General features: G+C 33.7%; 1 protein-coding gene across 3 annotated transcripts in view; it reads right to left on the reverse strand.

The window, feature by feature from the left end:
* The window catches only part of LOC140667385 (uncharacterized), a 36431-nt gene extending 15469 nt beyond the window's left edge, over nt 1-20962 (reverse strand). The window contains exons 1-9 of one of the 3 annotated variants that reach the window (XM_072895268.1): nt 20658-20962; nt 18568-19079; nt 17516-17844; nt 16426-16491; nt 12846-13047; nt 11372-11623; nt 8046-8269; nt 7027-7118; nt 616-808 (exon numbers count right to left, since the gene is read on the reverse strand). In XM_072895268.1, coding sequence (XP_072751369.1) covers nt 616-808; nt 7027-7118; nt 8046-8269; nt 11372-11623; nt 12846-13047; nt 16426-16491; nt 17516-17844; nt 18568-19079; nt 20658-20729 — 1942 coding nt within the window. In that variant the 5' untranslated portion in view covers nt 20730-20962. The remainder of the gene's footprint in view (nt 1-615; nt 809-7026; nt 7119-8045; nt 8270-11371; nt 11624-12845; nt 13048-16425; nt 16492-17515; nt 17845-18567; nt 19080-20657) is intronic. The other 2 variants (XM_072895266.1, XM_072895267.1) reach the window with 2 other exon arrangements.
* Nucleotides 20963-20972: the final 10 nt, after the last annotated feature.

The following is a 20972-nucleotide window of genomic DNA, read 5'->3' on the forward strand; positions in this document are numbered from 1 at the left end:
ATTATTAACCTTCTAGAGGAGTCATTTGTCTCATGACGCGTTGCGCCGTCCCTGCTTGCCCGTTGTACTTGGCTCGTAAATAGCTATTTTCAATTATAACTCAAAAACTAAGCTTCAAACAAAATTTTGTAAAAGGAAAAATCGTCTCAGAATTTGCTCAAGAATATGTCATTTTAAGGACATCAAGTTGTTTTGAATCACCCTGTATATTATATAACAATATGTAATAAATGATGATTTATTGTATAGAAAGTAAACATAATTTCGAGGAATATCTTACTAATTTAATCACGTTTAACAGTATAGTATATTTATATGCACTAACGTGTTCGCTAGGGAGTTAAATGGTTTTCCTTCGCTCCGCTGCCCTCAGAGAATTTGCATCGAGGCATAGCGAGATGTTGCGTCAGTACATTTAGATACATACATTGCGTTATCTGCGATCGCTTTATATCAACGTTTCGCGTTAAATGCTACCTCAATGATAAATAGACTTCTCGTTTGTTGAATACATGTACGAATTTCCATTCTCGCGTGTCCTCGCAACCATCCGAACAAACGATGTCGCAAGGGGAACGTCAATTATTGGGGTCAGACTTAGAAAAAATGCCGTACCTTCGGTCGATACCAGTCGACTGCGAACCAGGTCGACCTTGTTCCCTACGAGAATGACCGCCCTCGCGGACATGTGATCGCTCCTCCATAAGGATTGAAGAACCTCCTCGGCGACACGCACTGACGCTCGATCAGTCGTAGAATAAACGACGCAGTACGCGTGCGGTTCGTATGTCGCGATGCAATTCTCTGCCTGCAAACATTAATCATAACAGAGATACATTAATACTAATGTCGAGCTTGACAATCTCCAATTTATGAAGCTCATTAATTGATCATTATATACGTTACAATCGTTTCGTGTCAGTAATCTTTGAATTAATCTCACATAAAATTCAGTCAGTGACATTTTAGTTGTATCATATTTCTAGCAGAAAAGTAATTTTAAAATCTTTTTTATTTTGATATAAATTTTTGTTTATTTTTTACCTTAAAATATGTATAAAATATTGTTCTAATATTATATAAAAAAAGCATATTTTTTTTAAAGACTTACTATATGTATATGCACACGCAATATAGTTAGTTTCAAGCATTAATCATGACGGAAATATTAAACATTTATGATAATATAATAAAGTCTAGCAATCTATTTCCAATTTATCAAGTTGATTCATCATTTGTTATGCATAAAATGATGATTTCATATCAACCAACTTTGATAATTTCTAAAGAAATTGATTAATATTTTGAGAGATTAATCTCATGTTAATCTCATATTAGTTAAATTATATATAATTTACAAGTTAAAAGAAAAATATTTTTATACTTTTGTATATATATATATATATATTTTTTTCTTTTATTGTAAGAAGTTTTTGAAATTTAATCTTTTTATCGGTTATTGTATTTAGTTTTAGTTAAAATACGTGCATTATTTTTTCTAGATAATATATTCCTCCGAAATATTTCAGGCATTTTTTCTATTAAACTTCTTGAAATCTAATGAGAGCTCACATGCATTATACTTTTCATTAAATCTTTCTGTTGGGCATATAAATAAAAAAAAATTTTTTCATTTCTTTTTAACTTAAGACTTTTTTGGTTAAATATATTATAAAGAAAACATATTTCTTTTATATGAATATTATAAAGGAAAATTTCTATAGAAATATTATAAAAGCAAGCTTGAAAAGTTTGCCATTGTGCTACAGGCAAAACTTTTACAAAAGGAATATATACAGATTCATTGTTACGTGTTTATAGATAAAGTATGGAACAAAAATCAAATAATAATGTGAAAGTGAAAATAAAATCTGTTTTGTGTTATAAAATTGTAATCTGTTTTATGTTATAAAATTGTAATCTAAGATTTCCGAATGTTTTTAATGTAATAACTCAATATTCTTATTATTTATATTGATAAACTGAAAAATGAAAATATTCTTATAAGTCGTTACGTAAAATCATATATGTATATACATATATATATGATTTTACACAACGATTTATAAGAACATTTTTATTTTTATTTGTATGTTTTGTATATAATATGTTTTACATATACACACACAATATATATATATTATATATATATATATGCGTATAATATAGATATTTTAAAATATAGATATTTTCAATTGAAATCATTAGACTGGAAAGAATTAAAGAAAAAGGATCGAGAAGTCAGTTCGTTATTCATAGATACTGAATAACTTGATACCTTGAAGCTTAGCATAGATACTGAACAACTCGATACCTTAAAGCTAGGCAGATCGAATTTTTGCAGTCAATAAATAAGTAAAGGATGTTAATTCTTCACACACAATTCTTGTATTTTCATTTATTATATTCTCTCTTCAAAAATATTAGCTTTTGCACTTTTCAGTACTAGAGAGAAAATAAAATTAGTTGACTCTCATCTAATTAAGGTATCGAAAAAATATTTATTTTCAAATAAACATTATTCTATATTATCCGAGAAAAGAGATAGTAGCGCTTAATTATTGATGCGTAAATCATATCGTTTTAATTAAACTCAGGATCGTTAACACACTATTACGGTGCTATAAGAAAAGTCGAGTGGTTTAAAACGCGACGTCTATTTTTTCGTTTAAAAGATTTTCTTTTTTAAAGCGCAATTGTATTTTTCTGGTTATCCTTTTCCACTCGAATGACATAAAAAAGTTTCTGGAACGTATAATTGCAATCTCAGCATTATTGCGACACCCACTCAGAATGTTATAGGCTATAAATAATAATCTCTGGGCGATATTTTTCGCTGTATTCTATAATTGGTACTCATAACGAAGTCTAGCTGAAACGAGACCTAGTTTAGAAACGGAAGAGAGGCTTGTTTCAAATTACTGTTAGGGAGTAAATTATATTTCCGTGAAGCTTTGCAAAAGCAAAACGGAGAGAATAATGTTCAGATTAGCTTGAAGTGATTATGCTGGCTACCTAAATCTACCTAGTAATTTGCCGTATCTCTTTCTGTCGTATCTCTTTAAATATTGGTTTAATGTAAACAGAGATAAAAAAAGTGACGTAACATTTATCTAAATCTTTCTTCTTGTATAAACGCAAACAACATTTGTTAGAATATGTAATTTAAAATATTTATAAAAACACCCTTAAATGATTCGTAAAATAGTGATCCTAAAATATACACGAGATTATTAAAATCTTTCACAGGCACGTTGAAAATATAAATAAATCCAATTGCTGTTTTTTTTTTTATTAGCAAAAATAGAAGCCCGGTATATGTTCGATTAAGGAGGTTAATCGGGGTTAGCGCTAAACCATATTAACGCAGCCAACCGTTAAAGGTTAAGATCGCAACGAGAGCGAGTTCTGCGATTTTTCGAACGATTATACGAAAGAATTACCTTGAACCGTATCAAAGGCGCGGCGCGTCTCGTGATATCGAATATATCTACGGGATCGACCGCTTTTAACGGTCGAACGCGCGGTATGGCTCGATGCTCGTCAATGACTCGAAGCACGCCTGGGTGAACGAAAACAGGCGAGAACGAGGAACGCTTCGTTACACCCTCAGGTCCTTTTTCTTACCCCTTGAGGTTCACGCGGTAGCTCACAGTTAGCTCGTCACGCGATAACTCTTACTTGGCCGGTTACACACAGACCGCAAATCGGACTGTCACGCCGCATTTGGATGCCAGACAGAGACCACGAGCTTGGATAACATTGCTCTAAATGACAGTTTTCGCACAACATATCCGCGCCGTTAATCTGAAAAGTAATGTCGGTCACGTAATCGTGACACTATTTTGAAAAAAGAACATCATGGAACTTTTTAATTCAACCTATTTTTTTTCCCCTCGTATATAATTAATTTGTCTTAACATTCCTGTATATATTTTATGGTTATTTTTTTTATAAATCATTTGAAGATATATTGACTATTTAATTTTACAGATTATTTTTATTAACAATAAGTATCATATATTCTTTTATATACAGATATTTTCGTATTATGACTTCTCTAATTCTTTTTCCGAAAAAAAATTAATCAGTTAAAAGAAAGATTTAGACTTTTCAGATATTTTTTTCTTTTTTAACATTTACGAAATTACAGTACAATTTTTAATTTACTAATTGCATTTTATAAAGTTATAAAAAAAGAACTATATTAATAGTATACAGAAAATCAATGCGTGTTCATCTCGTTTATTTTACAAGTTCCGACGCGTGCGATAAAAAATGCAATTGCAACGATTTGCTGAGAAACTACGCATAAAAGAGAATATCGATAGTCTCGGACACATCATTCGTTAACGTATTTACGTTGATGAAATAAAGCATGCGGAGGTTCGACTCTAAAACCACAACGTAGGGTCAAGCGCTGACCCATTTACGTTTAACTTTGTTGGCAAATTTCGCTAACGAATTCACATAACTGTGAAATAAATACGGGAATACTCTAAACTTCCTTCTCCTCTCTTTTCCTTTTTTCTTCTTCTTTCTTTCTTTTTCGTTGTTTCGAATTTATAGTCAATGTTTCCTTAAATTTTGATCACGCATAAGCTTCTTTCACAGAGTTTTCTAATTTTTTTTTCACTTTCTCAACTCTTTCTCTCTTCAAGTATTATCTGCGAGTTTGTGAAGTGAAAGCTGAGATGTATCTTTAAATATGCAAAATATCTTCAAATTATCATAGCTCTCATTTACGGATTTATTTAATTTAAGCAATCTCTTTTAATGAAAATTTGGAGATGTGCTTTTTTTGCACTTTTGTCATCTTCAATATCAATCATTATGGTAACTAGATTGCAAGTTAAAATAAAATTTTTTTGAAATTAGAGTTATTTGAACAATAAAATTGATTTATTAAATTTAAAATTAGCAGCGTACTATATGACATAAATTGTAATATTATGTATTTTGAGTTATTGTCGAGAAGTAACCGCATGTTTAAAGCAGCCATATAGTTAATATTATGAATTGCTTAATATTATGTATGCTTACTATTATGAATAATGAATGTAACTGTGAATTGCCTGTAAACTGCAAACTGCTTATAAATTATAGCCTTGCACGCGATATTATTTCACTAATATATATATTCTCGTTTTTTGATAATCTTCATAGGTATTATTACTACTTTATTTACTTGTCATATTTTACAAAAGAACAATTTCTAGTTGAGTGTTTAATACAAATGACATAGACTGCTCTGTAATTATCGCTATAACTATTCATCTACGGATTCTTTGATTAAAATGTAGAATTAATTTTTTAAAGAAAAATTTTATAGGGCGCTCTTTCTTTCTACAATATTTTAGTGGTCAATTTCAAGTAAAGATGTTTCGAATATATATTTTATTTATAATATATTTTATTTCTTCAATTTAAATAATCAAAATCTATTCTTTATTGATTATTATACAAGGATTATCGATTGTTCGATATTTTTGCCAGGATAAAAGATAAAATTATTTTAAATTTATTGAAGGATGGATTGATAAAAATTGATTCAATGTATAGAATATCAGATATAAGTCTCGTAATCTGAAATTATTATATCGGATCCTAGCGCACGAGTTATATTATAAAATCACTCATTTTTAGAAATATGGAATGGAATAAATAGAAACTTAAGTAATTCATTTTTTTAATTAAGGACATATATTATTTTATTATCAAATATTTGACGCAATCTTAATGATCTTTTCTTTAAAAAATTTGTGGCTTTTTTTACCTCATTCGTGTGAGAAATTGCAATCGCCGCGAGCTTATCTCTGCGTAATAAATACGCATTAACTTAATAGCCCGGCCTAATACAATTCCGGGACTATCAGCGGAAATCAGGATCTCGGCCTCGGAGCTTAACGTGATTAGCGATCAGCCTTGACTTTCGGTAATACCAAGAATAACAGCGGCGCGCAAGTCGTACCGGGCACGGCCTTCGGTTACCGGAATTCGGCGGAATTCGGAAAACTCAGAACTACAAGTTCGACCACCACCGCACCCTTACCGATATGTAGCAATCGTTTATCGTTTCGCCGACACACGCGAGATCGGTCGCGATCGCGCGAATATACGTCAATCGCGCTATATACGTTACTGCGAACGGTTGCGAACGTATGTTTTAATTAAAGGGTAAATTCGATTGAAATTGTCTGGCGAAGCGTGGCGGCGGTTCTCCCCCCCTTTCCCCTCCTTTTCCAACCCTCCTCATTCATCCCTTCCTCCCGTCCAAAACGTAGCCTCCACGACTCTACGTATGTACATCGCGACCGAGGTTCCCCCACATTGACACGCCGCGGTAGCGCGTCAGCTCGCCCCTGCCATGGAAAATGGATTTTAATTTAATTCTCGCGGTACAAAAGCACACACTCCGCGTACCTCTCCCATGTAGCTTCCCTTTCAAGCCTCCCCGTCCCCATGTTAACTCGATTACGTCGTCCCTGTCGTGAGAGTACTTCGTCGAGAAGATTCAAGGCGCGCGATCCCCTATCCGTTTGTTCGACGAAAATGAGAAGAGACGAGCTGGCGAGAGATCGCGAGTTTGCGGCAGAAATGATTAGTTTAGGGGCACGGAAAAATTAGCGACGTTACCGCGCATATCAGTGATCAATTGACTGAGGAAAATTCTGCTGAAGAACCCGTTTTACTATTTTATCCCTCGTCAACTGTATGTATGTATGTGTGTGTGTGTGTGTGTCTGTATGTGTATATGTATGTATGTGTCGATATACTTTTATCTCCTTTTCCTCTCTTTTCGTATTTAGCATAAGAAATTTATTGAAATTTTTATTGAATAGAAATTCATATTACGGGTTATATCAAAATGAACATTTTTAACATTATTGCAATACGCAATACTAATTCGCATGATATATTCTGATTTTTGTCTCACAAAAAATGTGAAAAATTACGAATATACACAGTCCATATCTGATAATTATAGTATATGATAACCTGATAATTTCTAACACTAACACTCACCGTCATCTCGGCGCAGGAATGATCGATAAAAGTCAATTCCGATTCCTCACCGGCCAATAGCACGCTGACAGTCTTTTCACCAGACTCGTCGTCTGCAATAAATAAAGTATCAAAAATATAGTTTGGTTTTTGAAAAAACATATATAAATTTTAAAATATTATAAACAAGTAAAATTTCTTCAACAAATTAAAAAATATAGTAACTAAAAATAATTATTATATTAATAGTAAAACTTGATATATATTTCTCAAATATAAAAAATAATAATAGCTGAATAATTAGTTGATAAATTAAATTGGAAGTCAAACTAATTTTATAAAAATATGAAAGCCTCGAACGAATAATCACTCTGTGAAATGTTTTTTTGCTTTTAATTTATTTCAAATACTAGAAATGTGCAGATATTATTTATAAAATACAAATCGGATCAAATTCAGGTTTTCTCATTGATTTCGAAACAACCTTGATTATCCAACAATAATCGAATAATCCTAAAATTTCTCATATTACTTCCGATATTACCTATGACAATTTTAATTGTTGCAATTACAAATATGAGAATTGCAAAATTTATTTAAAAAGACTAAAGATTAATTTTATTTATTTATTTACTTTGCTGTGAAATTTTTGTGTATAAACTTTTGAACGAGATCCAAAATAAACAAATATGTGCATTCAAATCGGATTTGATACCGCTCGCGTACATACGGATCAAATATGTTCGGGGACCCGGAAATATCGCGTGCCTGGACCATTCCGCACGAACCATTGTGCAGACGCACGCGAACGCACGATTTTTCCGTGTCCGTCCGGGTGAAATAATTGCATCACACTTCATACCGGATAGAGAGTAACATGCTCTGCTTGTTTTCGTTCCGATTCATTCAATTGACTTTCATGATTCTTTCGTCCACGACGAAGATCGCGTGTCGCATTCTCGATCGATCGATCATACATCGTGACTGTGGGGAGAGAAGGCCGTGGTTAGGTTTTTACGGCCGCAACGCGGTCGACTCACCGATCGAAGTATCGTAGGCGTGCAGGTACTCGGAAGTCATAAATTGAGACACCAACGAGCTTTTGCCGACGGCGGGGGCGCCTAGCATAAGGACGCGATACGGGGCCGGACCTTGGGACGCGCTGCTCTCCCTCGAGCTCGCCAACGAGCCCGCTGCCGAATTCCGTGCCGATCCCGGGTACGAGGCAGTCAGGTGCTCCGTGCTGCGCCGAATAGAAGAAAGGCTAGGCGCGTATCGAGATTAGCATGGGACATGGCTGTACCGTCGATTTATGTATTATATATATATATGTCGAGATAAATAGGGATCAATTTACTAGGAAAATAAAAAAAAGTAGCATTCTTGTTTTGTAGATTTTCCAAGCGACAATTTTGAAAAAGTTGCATGGGTTATTTAAGCGTTAGAAAAAAATAGAATGGTTGTCACGCAGATTTAACCTGGGAATATTACAACTTTTTAAAATTACATTAATGTTATAACCGCGTAAAAATACAAACTGTGTTTTACTTGAAAAATTAAAAAAGTGCTTTTATATCTTTTTTATCCTTCACATATGTTCATGTGAATGTACACATTTTATAATAAATAAATAATATTGTAAAGAAAATATGGAAATCGCAATATTTTTACATAAGTATGCTTTTTCGCATGCGTATAACATTTCATGTTAAAAAAATGATCATTATCATTAATAAAAAATGAATTTGAAAAACTACTTGACTATGCATTTTAAGAAAAGATTTTCAGAAAAGATTGCGATAAAAAGTGATTCGCATTGTAATGAAAATATAGTCAAATATAGTAAACATTCTTTAAATGTATTACTTAAAAAACGGATTAAAATTTTTATTACATTTTTTATTCAATTTATCATATTTTTTAATATTTAAAATAAAATGAAAGAGCGCATGTTAAGACATAAAGTAAACTAATATGAGAGAGAGAAATAGAGTTGCCACTTGACGCAGCATTATCAGACAAATTGTCTCTTGTAAAAAAAACATTTATGAATAGACGAAAACAATATATATAAATGTTATTATATTTAGTTTTATGGCACAAGTAATCCAAAACAAATAAAGAGAAAAACCATCTCTTTTTGAGGCAAATAATCTATAGAAATTCTTGTATTGCACATATTTTTTTCATATATATATACACACTTTTTTCTTTTTCTATCTCTCTTTTTCTCTTATATAGAGTATTTCTATATTCTTTTTTAAATAAACAATATATGAGAAATGTAGCGTCCATTTAGTAGAATTTACTATTCTAGTAGATGCCTGAGATATAAGACTCTGCAGCTCAGGGCTTAATTTAAAGCAGCTAAAGCCTTTTAGCCTTTATTATATATGAATTGTTGAGTAACAAACCACCATTTTTGTTTCAATATATCTATATAACAAACCTTTCCTCTGTGATGTGTCCTAAATAAATAATAAAAACATTATACTTATATGATCGTACGAGGTGTCTCGTAAGATTTTGCGTCAAACTTGGAAGACACGTCTTACGAGGATATAAGATGATTTTATCTTGGTGGAAATTTCCTTTTTCGGCTGTATCTGTCGCCTTCTCATGTAGTAATCTCGGGATTTTTAGTGTCAAATATTTTAAGCAACGGAGTCTTAAATTAAGATTTTGCTAAACCTAACTTGAAATTAACTGAGAACTAGGACTCTATAGCTCGACGGTTTAATATACTAAAGTCTTTTAGCCTTTAATGTTAAACATATCTATAATTACGTGCTCCGGTTTAAATTTTGCACAGAGGAAAGGTCAACTCCGATTTCGTCACGGAATATGCTTCTGCAATTAAATTTTAGAAAATATTTTGTATATATTCTTATACAATATATTGATATTGCAAGTATAAACTTTAAACAATATTCTTTACATTGTATCGTAATAAAAATGTTTTACTTTTCATTTAATATATCGATATCAAATTCAATACGATTGTATCTTGAAAGGGAGAAAGAATCGTAATAGGTTTATTCAATCGCCCATGAATATTCAACGTTTCGCACTTTAGTCAGCAGAAACTGAGTAATAAAATCAACAATCATAACGATAAGACTAGTTATCTCAATCACTAATATCCTGCATTTCTTTAATTTATTTCGATATTGGACTCTCTATTATATTTGTATATATTTATTATACGAGTATATTTAATATATAATACATTATATTATGCATTATTATGTGTTTTAAAGCAAACTTTACGAGGATCACACAAATCAAAAGTATTTCATTAAAAAAGTTGTATTATTAAAAGAATTATCATTATTAATTATTAATATAATTATTTATAGAGTTATTATTAATTGCAAATATTATTTGTAAAAAGCATAATAAATATCCTTGTGAGAAAATGAGGTTTAAAATTAAATTCCTTTTACAATATTCTAATTTCATTAAACATGTTATATCAATATGTTACATATAAATTATTTACCATATAAACAGAGTTTCAAATACAAAATACAAGTTGCAACATATTCGATATATTATAATATAATATAATATTATATTATATAATAATATATAATATATAATGTAATATTTCACGTAAGAGATGTAAGATTTGAAATATAAATATGTTAACCCAGTTTCTTCAGAAAAAAAGAGAGATATGAAATAATATTTTATATCTTTCAAATGTTTACGTAAATTGCATAGTATTCATTTGAAATACCATGTCCTCTTGATTTATTATATTTGCGTGGTGTTTGAGGACCACGCTCTAAGGTCCAACGCGCGTGTCTACGTCACATCAACGCCACACGTAAACTCACGCGTTCGATCTAGAGCGACGGCCCGGTCCGCTTCTACGACAAGAAGAGGGTGAACCGGAGATAGAAGTCGGAGATATTCTACGGCGTGCTCCTTCCGAGCAAAGCAGACGAAGCGGTACAATCACAGATATCGTCGACCAACCGTGAAGTAATAAGTGGAACTGTCGATATTGCTACAGCTATCGACACTCCGTTAATAAAAATACATTCTTGTCAATTTTCTCTTGAAATCCCTTCATATCGCGTGAATATAAAGAAAATAAGTTTACAACGATAACGAACGTTACTTCTTGAAAAAGATGGTGAAAGACACTCAAAGATACGGAGTCGATTTTATTGACGTTAGTTAATATGACTATTCAATAACGAGTAGCTTAAGATAAATATAGAAATTTGAGATTTAAGTTTGATTTCTATATTTTATTTAAATGGGGAGAAATAATATTTAAAAATTTGTATAATAAGAATATTTCCGTCTAGGAGAGGGATCTAGATCGCCTTAATCGCGCGTTAATCAAACTTACCTGGAATTGCTGGATGCGACGCTGTTATTAGAACGCGATCTGCGGCTCTTGAGAGAATCGCCTCGATTCACCACTCCTTTGCCCGTGATACTGAAATGTCGTAATCTGTAGTATTCCTCCTCCACGCCGGTGTTGGGCATACTCGCCACTCGCGATCTCTGTTGCGGAAGACACAGATAATTCGGTCGACCGGAAGAACGACTGCCGGGGGCCTTCACTGATTGCGACCGGCTATGATGGGGACTTCCATATCTGCGATAAAGGATAACACGATTGCTACTACTACTGAAATATTGAACATATACAGGATGGTCCACAGAAAGAAAAATCAATACCACAACAAAATACGGTGTAGGCGATCTTTATGAAATGTCTTCAAAATAATATATATTTTTAAATAATTCTTTTGTAATTTTTTCAAATTCTTTCAGCCACTTTAATAATTTTGAGCAAAAAGCTAATAAATATATGTGATAAATAAACTACGAAGAATATCCATTAAGATTAAAAATCTTGGAATTTTAGAGAACATAATTAGAATATTTAAGAAGCATGGTTAATTTTTGTCTTAATATTATTATTTAAAACATAAAAATTTTTCTTAAATATATTAATAATCATTTACAAATATTACACATACCTTTAAATTTAAATAAGCACAATTCTAAACTGTCCATAATTGAATACATTTCTATTCAACATACTTTTTATTCATAGTACTTGATGTTTTTCCAAAGTATAGATTTTTCCTTCTGAAACATCCTATGTAAGTCTATAAATATTCAATATTTCCGGTTAAAACTTTCGACAAGATTTCAGAAGAAACTTTCTTTTTACCGTAATCGAAAACATATCGAATTATATAAAATATATCTGAAAGAGCTCTTTCCTTATCTAGATAATATTTATATTCCTTATCTAATTAATATTTTTATTAAACTTTTCTTTCATATCTAACTATTGATTAATTTATTAGAGATATTACATTAAAAATATAAAGTGTTGTTTATTTAAATTTAATTTATCTAATTTATTTTAATATCTCAATATTTTTAATATTTTTTCTAACGTCTCGCTTTAATGTCTTTTAATATATTATTAAAAATATTATCACCAAAATGTTTTATTTCAAAGATAATACTAGTTAGTAATTATGTGACGAAAGATTCAGAAAGATTCAGAATAATAGTATTATATCGCGAAAAATTAACGATGAAGCGTGTCAGTTATATTTCGGAAAACACCATTAGTTCTTTTTTGAAAACTTTATCTGTATGTCAAGAGATATAACCACATTAGGAACTTCAAGGTAAAGACCAGCTATATTTCGCCAAACGTCGTCCATTAGTTACATCCCCTTGGACATCCCCAATTTTTATGAAGCCTATATCATCGAGATCGACCATGTCGTTTTATGGCGACCGTCGATAAGAAACCGCAAATGCCGCAACGGCGGTCAATATCATTCGCTCACCTCATCTCGAAGTCGTGTATCTCCTGCAGGGTAAGAGTGTTGGCAACGTCTAACAACTGCCGCATGTTCTCCTCGCGTCGTCTGACATCCGTGTCCGGGTGTAGAAGAATCGTCGCCGCGGGCGCGTCCAGCGATAAAGACGGTTGTTGTACGACGATTGTCGCCTGGGTCGATCGTTTACCGGCGCCGCCGGCGCTTCCGCCTTTCGGGTATGAAAAATTCACCATCCGTTATCCTCTACTCAAGCCTGTTGATTTTGCGGGTCACGAGGACCAGCGGAGGAGAGGAAGAGATCATCCTCTCGTCACCGGCCCCGTTCCCTCGCGATCCTCCTCATTCTATTCTAACGCGGCACGGAACGCGTTTTTGACATTCTTAGGCTCGCCCTTTTTTTGGTTCCCCTCCTCGGCAAGATCGCCGAGAGGGTGCGTCTATGCCAGATGCGTGCCTGGTGACATATCCGCCATTGTATCCCGACGGAACCGCCGTCACTCGTGTATATTATCATTGATGATAATATTTCATTTCCAATAATAGACTCTCGATAGGGCTGACATCAATTGTAGCGGAGAAGTTTCGATATATCGAGTATTTGTTTGGCGATTGTATAGACTGGGTCAGAGATTAATATCCCAAAATATTTTCCATGGTTGTAATTGGATAAAGAATAAGAGGGATAGTAACCTTTTCGCGGTAAAAGTTAATTAAAATTAAATTAAAACGATTTCTGTTTAGCATTTATATATACTATATTTTACGCCATTTTATCTAGTACATTTATTTGACATTTGTATAAAGTATGTCAAATCGATCGCTATAACTTCCATCTAAGAAGTCTTTTGTCAAAGTGTAGAGAATCAATATTCCCTCAAAAGACATGTCGAAATATAAATAGTTTCCCACATGTAAACGATTGAAAATGAGAAATAAAAGCGAAGTTTATTCTGTGATTTTGACAAGAAATATTAATCCGCGGCTCGCTTGAGAAAAGAATCGGAATTAATATCGGAACTTGGTATAATCGAAAAGCGCTGAATTTTAAATACATTATACCCTCTTTCACAATATACATATATAATGCATCGTAATACGTGTTTACTTCTCATTTCAATTTTTTGATGAGTTTGGAATCAAAGTTTAAGCTTGGTTGTTCTGTTCGTATTTCAATATATAACCAATCCAATTAAGTTTTCGTTAAGGAAAGCCAGTTTGTTTTCAGAATCGATTACACAATTTTCTTTTAGAAGTGCAAGAGGGACATTTTCATACAAATTACAATAATTACTTTTTTGGAATAATAAAATCTACAATTCAGATAAGATATTTTATTAAATATACCATTTAAAATGATAAAGCTTGAAATGTGAAAAAAAAAAAATTACTGGTCGAATGATTTACCCGTGAATCTATAAATGGATATTCATTAGCTTACACTTTTGCAATTACTTTTCGAGATAAATTAAATTTAAAATCTCAATCCTAACAATAATAATCACAACATGATCCTACTATGTAGACGGTTAGTTGTGGTTCATAAACTTTTTTCATTCGAGATTGTTCTCGGTATAGTAATTTCTAACCCAGCCTGAAGGGTCGACAAGGATCTTTAAGACAGACAAACTCCTCGTTTAAACAAAAGTTCTGCAATCTGCGAACTCGCGCAATTGCAATTACCGAGATTCCATCCGACACTGGCGGACGGAATAATAACGAGGATTGTGGTAGCGAGGACGGCGATCCCACGGACATCATGGTGTGACTGTATGTGTGTATCTGTGTATACTAGTGAATAGAAACAAACAGGTAACGACAAAGCGTGATTCGATAGTAGGAATCGCAAGCGGCATTCTCAAGTTTTCTCTTTCACGCGATTAAACGATGCGACGTAGCCGGTCGCGTTGCAAAAATCGATATCGCGTATGGATTAACGTTTTAAATCCGATGAGTTTTCAGATTTCGATGCTACAGACACATAAAGGATCTCATCTTGCGTGCTCGATTCACATGATTCTGATCGAACGAGATGAAATTAAGATTAATTCTCTCGAGCTCTTCCTCAACAGTACTCTAAAAGTGATATTAATTGAAATTTAAAGAGAAAATACTTAAATATATAATATACTTTATATTATATATTTCACACACGTCATTAAATATAAAATAGATTAATTATAAAACAATATATTATATACTCTTTTAATACATAGATAAAATGTCTAATAATTGTACTTTATGTACATATTAAATGTTTTTTTTTTTTTTTTTTTTTTTTTCAATTAAAGCCAAACTCGTGAAAACTGATCCTAATTGCATTCAGTCAGATTAGAATCTTTTGTATTGAGAATGATAAATGCTTAAGCATTTTTCTATCTCTATAACATTAAAAATTGAGATCTCAACTAATTATACTGAATAGAATCAACATCGCGGTAACGTTACTCTATCATTGACGAATCTACATCTATTTATTTATCTATAACGACTATCTATAACGACAAAATTCACATTTTGTAATACATATAGAGGAAAGCAGAGATATGGAAGAGGTAGAAATTTTAAATGTCAAGAGTGAGATATAATTTAAAATTTTTTTTAAATATATAAATTTTAAATAATATAGATTATAGATAATGTAATACAATTCGCGAATATATGTATACACCATTAAAGATGTATAAAATTCAAGATGTAAATTTAATAAACATAAAAAAATTACGCATTAATTTTATGAAATAACAGCATAATAAATGCATGTATTTCATGTTCCTATCTCCTCCTTTATGTAGACCGCTTCCATAGATATTAAATAAAGTTAATGGAGATTTAATAGATTCTTTTTTTATTGTTGTTTTTAGAAAAAAAGGATTATTTAAATCTCTTTTAATTTTAATATGTATGTGAACGGTCCTATACAGGATGGCGACTAAATTCACACTAAAATCACACTAAGATCGATGTGTTTTATACACGCAACGGATTTTCAATTAGCGATCAGAGCAACGGCGACGTTAGTTCTCTCGGCTACGGCATCATCGATTACCACTGCAGAATTCGCAGGACAACGAGTGGCAACATTAAGAACGTCGACATCGCGTCTCAAAAGAACCAGGTCTCGGGAGGACGAGTTTCGTCAAAGACGTAATATTGTCATGCTCCTTTTTTCCCCCCCTTTTCGCCCCTCTTGCCTCTCTCACGAGGCCGATAAGCGTCGTCGTCGTCGTTGTCGTTGTCGCCGCTCGTTGTCGTTATCTAAAATTCGCGCGAAAGAGACGCAAGCGTGATCGACAACGCAGGAAAAGGATAGAGACTCAGCGAAAATAAGAGATGGAGAACAAAGGAGAAGAAGCCCAAGCGCATTCGCATATAGTCGCATATGTGTGTTACCGTATTGTATCCACGTAACACCAAAAAGAACGGCCGTCGAAAGGATCGCACATCATCATCATTGTCGTCGTCGTCGCCGTCGTCAATTATCGTCGTCATCGTCGGAGTCATTGTACAAACCTTCGTGCGCTTTCGACGGCCGCCCTGTGTGGATACGGAAATGACTATATCGTCTATTCGCCGGACTATGTAATACCTATTGCGCAAAACGGGAAAAAGAGCCTGACCCATGAATGAATGGCTGAAACGAGTGGATGAGATTCTGAAAGAAAAGAACATCAATTCATTTCCTTAAAGCTATCGTCCATTTCTCTCGTCTCCTCACGTTTCCTCTCCCTCATGCATATATAATATATATACACGCATACACACGCACATGGCGTACATCTACACGCACGAAATTGACTTACACCGATATCGATTGACGCTCTAACTTTGATTAGTCAAATTATTTACCTCTTCCATTCGTGCGAGGTCTTTGAAACTTCTCGTAATCTTGACAGCGAAAAAGAAAAGGTAAAATAAAGTAAAATAATTTATACTTTCAGATAAATAAGACAATTATAATAATAATACAATTAATACATGTAACATTTTAATAATTTAATCAAATTTAATAGGTTTTATTAAATTTTACATGATGATATAAAAAAGAAGTCCGTATCAATTTTGTCAGTTAATAATTTTCCAGGGTCTTCCTATACTGTAGATAAGACTATGTATATCATAGACTATAATACCTTCCCTCTCGCAATCTAGAGACAGCGAATTACTAACTGGAATTATTATATTTTAAAGAACCCGACTGCAGAGTCAGTCGATAGCCTTGGTTAAGTAACTCTGGTTAGCGATCGACAGCCTCGGCTAAGTAACATACACCTAAAGAATAAAATCAACGATTCATGGTCAATGTTAACCGAGGTTGCCAGTTTTCCGCCTTTCAATTTGTAATGATAGCCACGAGCGAGCGATCGATCTTCATTAGCAGGATCCAAATTCATCAAGTAAATTACTATGGATATGAATTAGGGCAAAGAGATCGGAATGACAAAGAGGGAGAATGAGAAAGAGAGAGAGAGAGAGGAACACTCGCGCCACTCGCTAAATTCGAGGGAGCAAAAAGTCGATAGGGCGAAAATTCGGATCTTTGTTTTTATCACCGACGAAAAGGTGGTGACGTTCATCGCGGTTTCGGTGAATCTTGCCTAAACATTGCGTTCTTTAACAATGCGACTAGAAATCCTTTGATACTTTTGCAAAGAACAAGATTTTATTGAGAGACTCACCCGCTGATCGTCCTCGTGATTTCGTACTCGTGCTACGCTGGGTATTACAGCCCTGAGTATTGCATGGCTGAGTTGCATCTATGAGCGATATATCGAGCGGATTGGTTGTTACGTTGATGTTGGGCCTCTTTTGGCTTCGTTTGTGATCGGCGATGCCCTTCTCGAGCGCATTCGCCTGAATCGAGTTGACCTTGCCGCCGGTCATGTAATCGATCTGATATGCCACTCTGGTGTTCTGCTTCTCTTGAGCGGCCACCAAGTTTCGAATCGAACAGCGTGTGTCGATCGAATCAGGTTGGCCCGCATCCACGGAACCTCTCACGGGAGTGCTAAACATAAAACGGGGCTATAGAATACGAATAATTTTGTCGCGATCGAGCGAGAGATAGTGATTGATAAATTCACAACCGAACCAATACTTGTTTTTAAATTCTATTTGTCAAAATCGGATCAAATTTAGGATATGGGATCAATTCGAAAATTGCTCTCGGAATTCATAGCTTAGCCGTAAACTTTGTACTTACCCCGAGGGAAAAGATAACGAAAGTAGAAGGCATATAGAATCCCTTAAGAAACCTAACTCTTGCTCGGAGTAGAGAAGAAGTTCTTTAACTGAGAAATTATTGCACGAGATAGCGATTCAAAATCATGAAAAGAGTAATGTAACTGGTAGATAGTTTTATATAGAGATAAAGTTTTTTCTCTATAAAATCTTACTAATTTTTTTTTTATTTTAAGATATAAGAAAAGAATATATATGTGTTTGTGTGTACGTATGTGGTACAGAACTTTATAAAATATTTTATGATATACTTTGGAGATATCAATGTTTCTAATTTTGAATTCTTAATTTTTAATAAAGTTTTTGATCACTTTATAGCATTTATTTGTAGCTATCTTATATGCAGAACATCGTTCACTTAAAACACTTAAATATAAAGCGCGTTAAATATATTTTCTATATTTTTAAATCACTCGTCTCGCTTAAATATGTATATATCTCATTTGGCTTGGGCTCATGGTTTATAGATAAAATCGATTAAGTGACATACCTAAAGAAATCCGCGGCTCTGAGATCCGGGAGAGGCGGGGTTCTGCCGCTGCCGCCAAAGGTGAATCTGGTCTCCTGGTGAGACCCGATCATCGGCGTGGGTGGCGGAAGAGCCGACGTGCCCTCCGCGCCGTTAGATGCGTTGTATCCCTGACCGATGGAGTTGCTAATCGTCGCTTTGGGATTGCCGTCCGGTTGACCCGAGTCGAGTTTTGAACGGGAGCAACGACTCGACGGCCCCGCGACCTCGGTTCCATCGAAGCAAAGCGATGATGACGGCGACGTCGGAAGCGGCAACGGCGGTGTAGTTTGGTTCGCCGGTGCTGCGACAGAGATGGGCGACGTAGGCGATGCCGGTGATGAAGTATGGCTGGCTGTAGCTATATCATCGCAATGTCCAACGAGATGGATGGGTGATGACTGTGACGGGGCTGTAGCGGGAGGCGACATTTCAGCCGGCACGTCGATTAGGTCAAAACTGTCGTCTGGCTGCTCCCCGTCCGTCGTCGTCACCTGGAGAATGATAAAAAATCGTGTCCACGATATATTATGATTGCAAATATTATTTTATATTTTATATAAATGTAAAAGTATAAAAAGAAACATATCGAACAAATACTCGTAGAGTTCGAGCGATATTTCGTGTTATTAATTTTTGAATTGTGCGCGATTAAAATAAATAAATAGAATTTTTGACGCAAAATAAATTCGAGGAAATGCACGTATGTAGATACAATTAATTTTTAATTAATTTCTGATATTTTTTGTAAATTAATATTTTACGACAAATAATACTCTTTTTCGATATTTTTATTTAAAAAATTGCTTGTAATTTTATTAAAAAATTTACTATTAAATTTAAAGGGCAAATAACAAAACATTTCATAAATTAATTCTACATTTTAGAATATTTTAAATTTTCTGTATTTAATAAAAAATACAGTCATCTCAACATTCAAGATTTTTTGCATAAAATTAGATATTACGTTTTTATAGCTCTATCAAAAAAGTTATTGAATGTGTCTAAATTAAATGAAAAGTAGAAGTTAAGGAAAAATATCTTTGAAACAAAAAAGGAGGAAGGATTAGAAATCAAATTGTTTGATATATCAAATCGTTTCGAGAATGTTTGTTCATTTTTAACATTTTTACGAACCAGATCTATGAATCATCCCCTTTGACCGTGTCTTATGAGGAAAAACCCAATTCTCGGTAATCGTCCGTTTAACACATAAAGACACATTTGTTAATTCATTTAAAATTAATTTGAAGTACTATGTCCCAAGCGCAAAAACGTATATGAGGCTTCGCACATTGCTTTCGTGCTTAACTACATACTGAAATATGAATACTAAGCACGCAAAGGGCTATCCATTAAATCCCAACGCGGAAAACACACTTTCCTCGATATGGATAACACAGTATACGTAGAAGCATGTTGTATCGATAGCGATGTATAGTTTACTAATTTTGTTCCTCGATGCAATATCGCTATGCGCGCGCTTCATTAATTATAACACTTAATTAATACTTGATATCATAACATTCATTATATCAAGTATTAACACGTTCATAATTTGTGAAATTTTAACTTTGTAAAAGCATGCAATATAGCTCATTGCTGATGTATCGAAAACTTAATGTTACGCTTTATATACATGTATCTATATCTGAATATTATACAGTCAATATAATAATAAATAATAGACATTTTATAAATCAAAATTGGTGGGTCAAAAGTAAATAAAATTTATTTTGTAATAATAATAATAAACATAAATTTAATTTTAATTCTGATTTAGCTTTTTAATCTAAATTTTCATTTTTATTTGAATGTTAATTTTAATGATTTCATAATTTCAGTTTTATTTACTATAATAACATATCTACGCAAGAGTATGTGTATAATAGTGTGTGCGTTTAATGTAATATTTATAATGTTTGTTCGGCGTTTGTACACTAACTCTACACGTTGTAAAATATTTATATTGACATTATACCAGCTACAGTTTAAGTGAATCAAAATAACACGGTGTTGTTTAGCAAAATTATTGTCTATTTTTATTTACGCTCGTTTGTCATCATTCCTACCATAGTGAGCATCGTATTGGCGCTGTCGGTGCTCGTGTTGATCGTTGTTTCCGACGCCGTGCTGGAACCCATGACCACGACTTTCGGCACCGTCCTGCAGCTACGGCTGCCGCCCGCCGACTTGAAATTGAACCGTCGAATCGCGGACGAAAGAAGGTCACCGTCTCGTCCGCCGCCGCCGCCACCGCTGCTACTGTCAGTCCCATGTTGTCCCCGCGATGGCTGCGACTGCGATGTATCCCCCTGATCACACGAGTTACTTCCCAAACTGCCACATCTGGTTGCCGACTCGCGATTCCTCGAGCACCCCTATGA

Source organism: Anoplolepis gracilipes, chromosome 7 (assembly GCF_047496725.1).
Source record: "Anoplolepis gracilipes chromosome 7, ASM4749672v1, whole genome shotgun sequence".
Classification (NCBI taxonomy): Eukaryota; Metazoa; Arthropoda; class Insecta; order Hymenoptera; family Formicidae; genus Anoplolepis; species Anoplolepis gracilipes.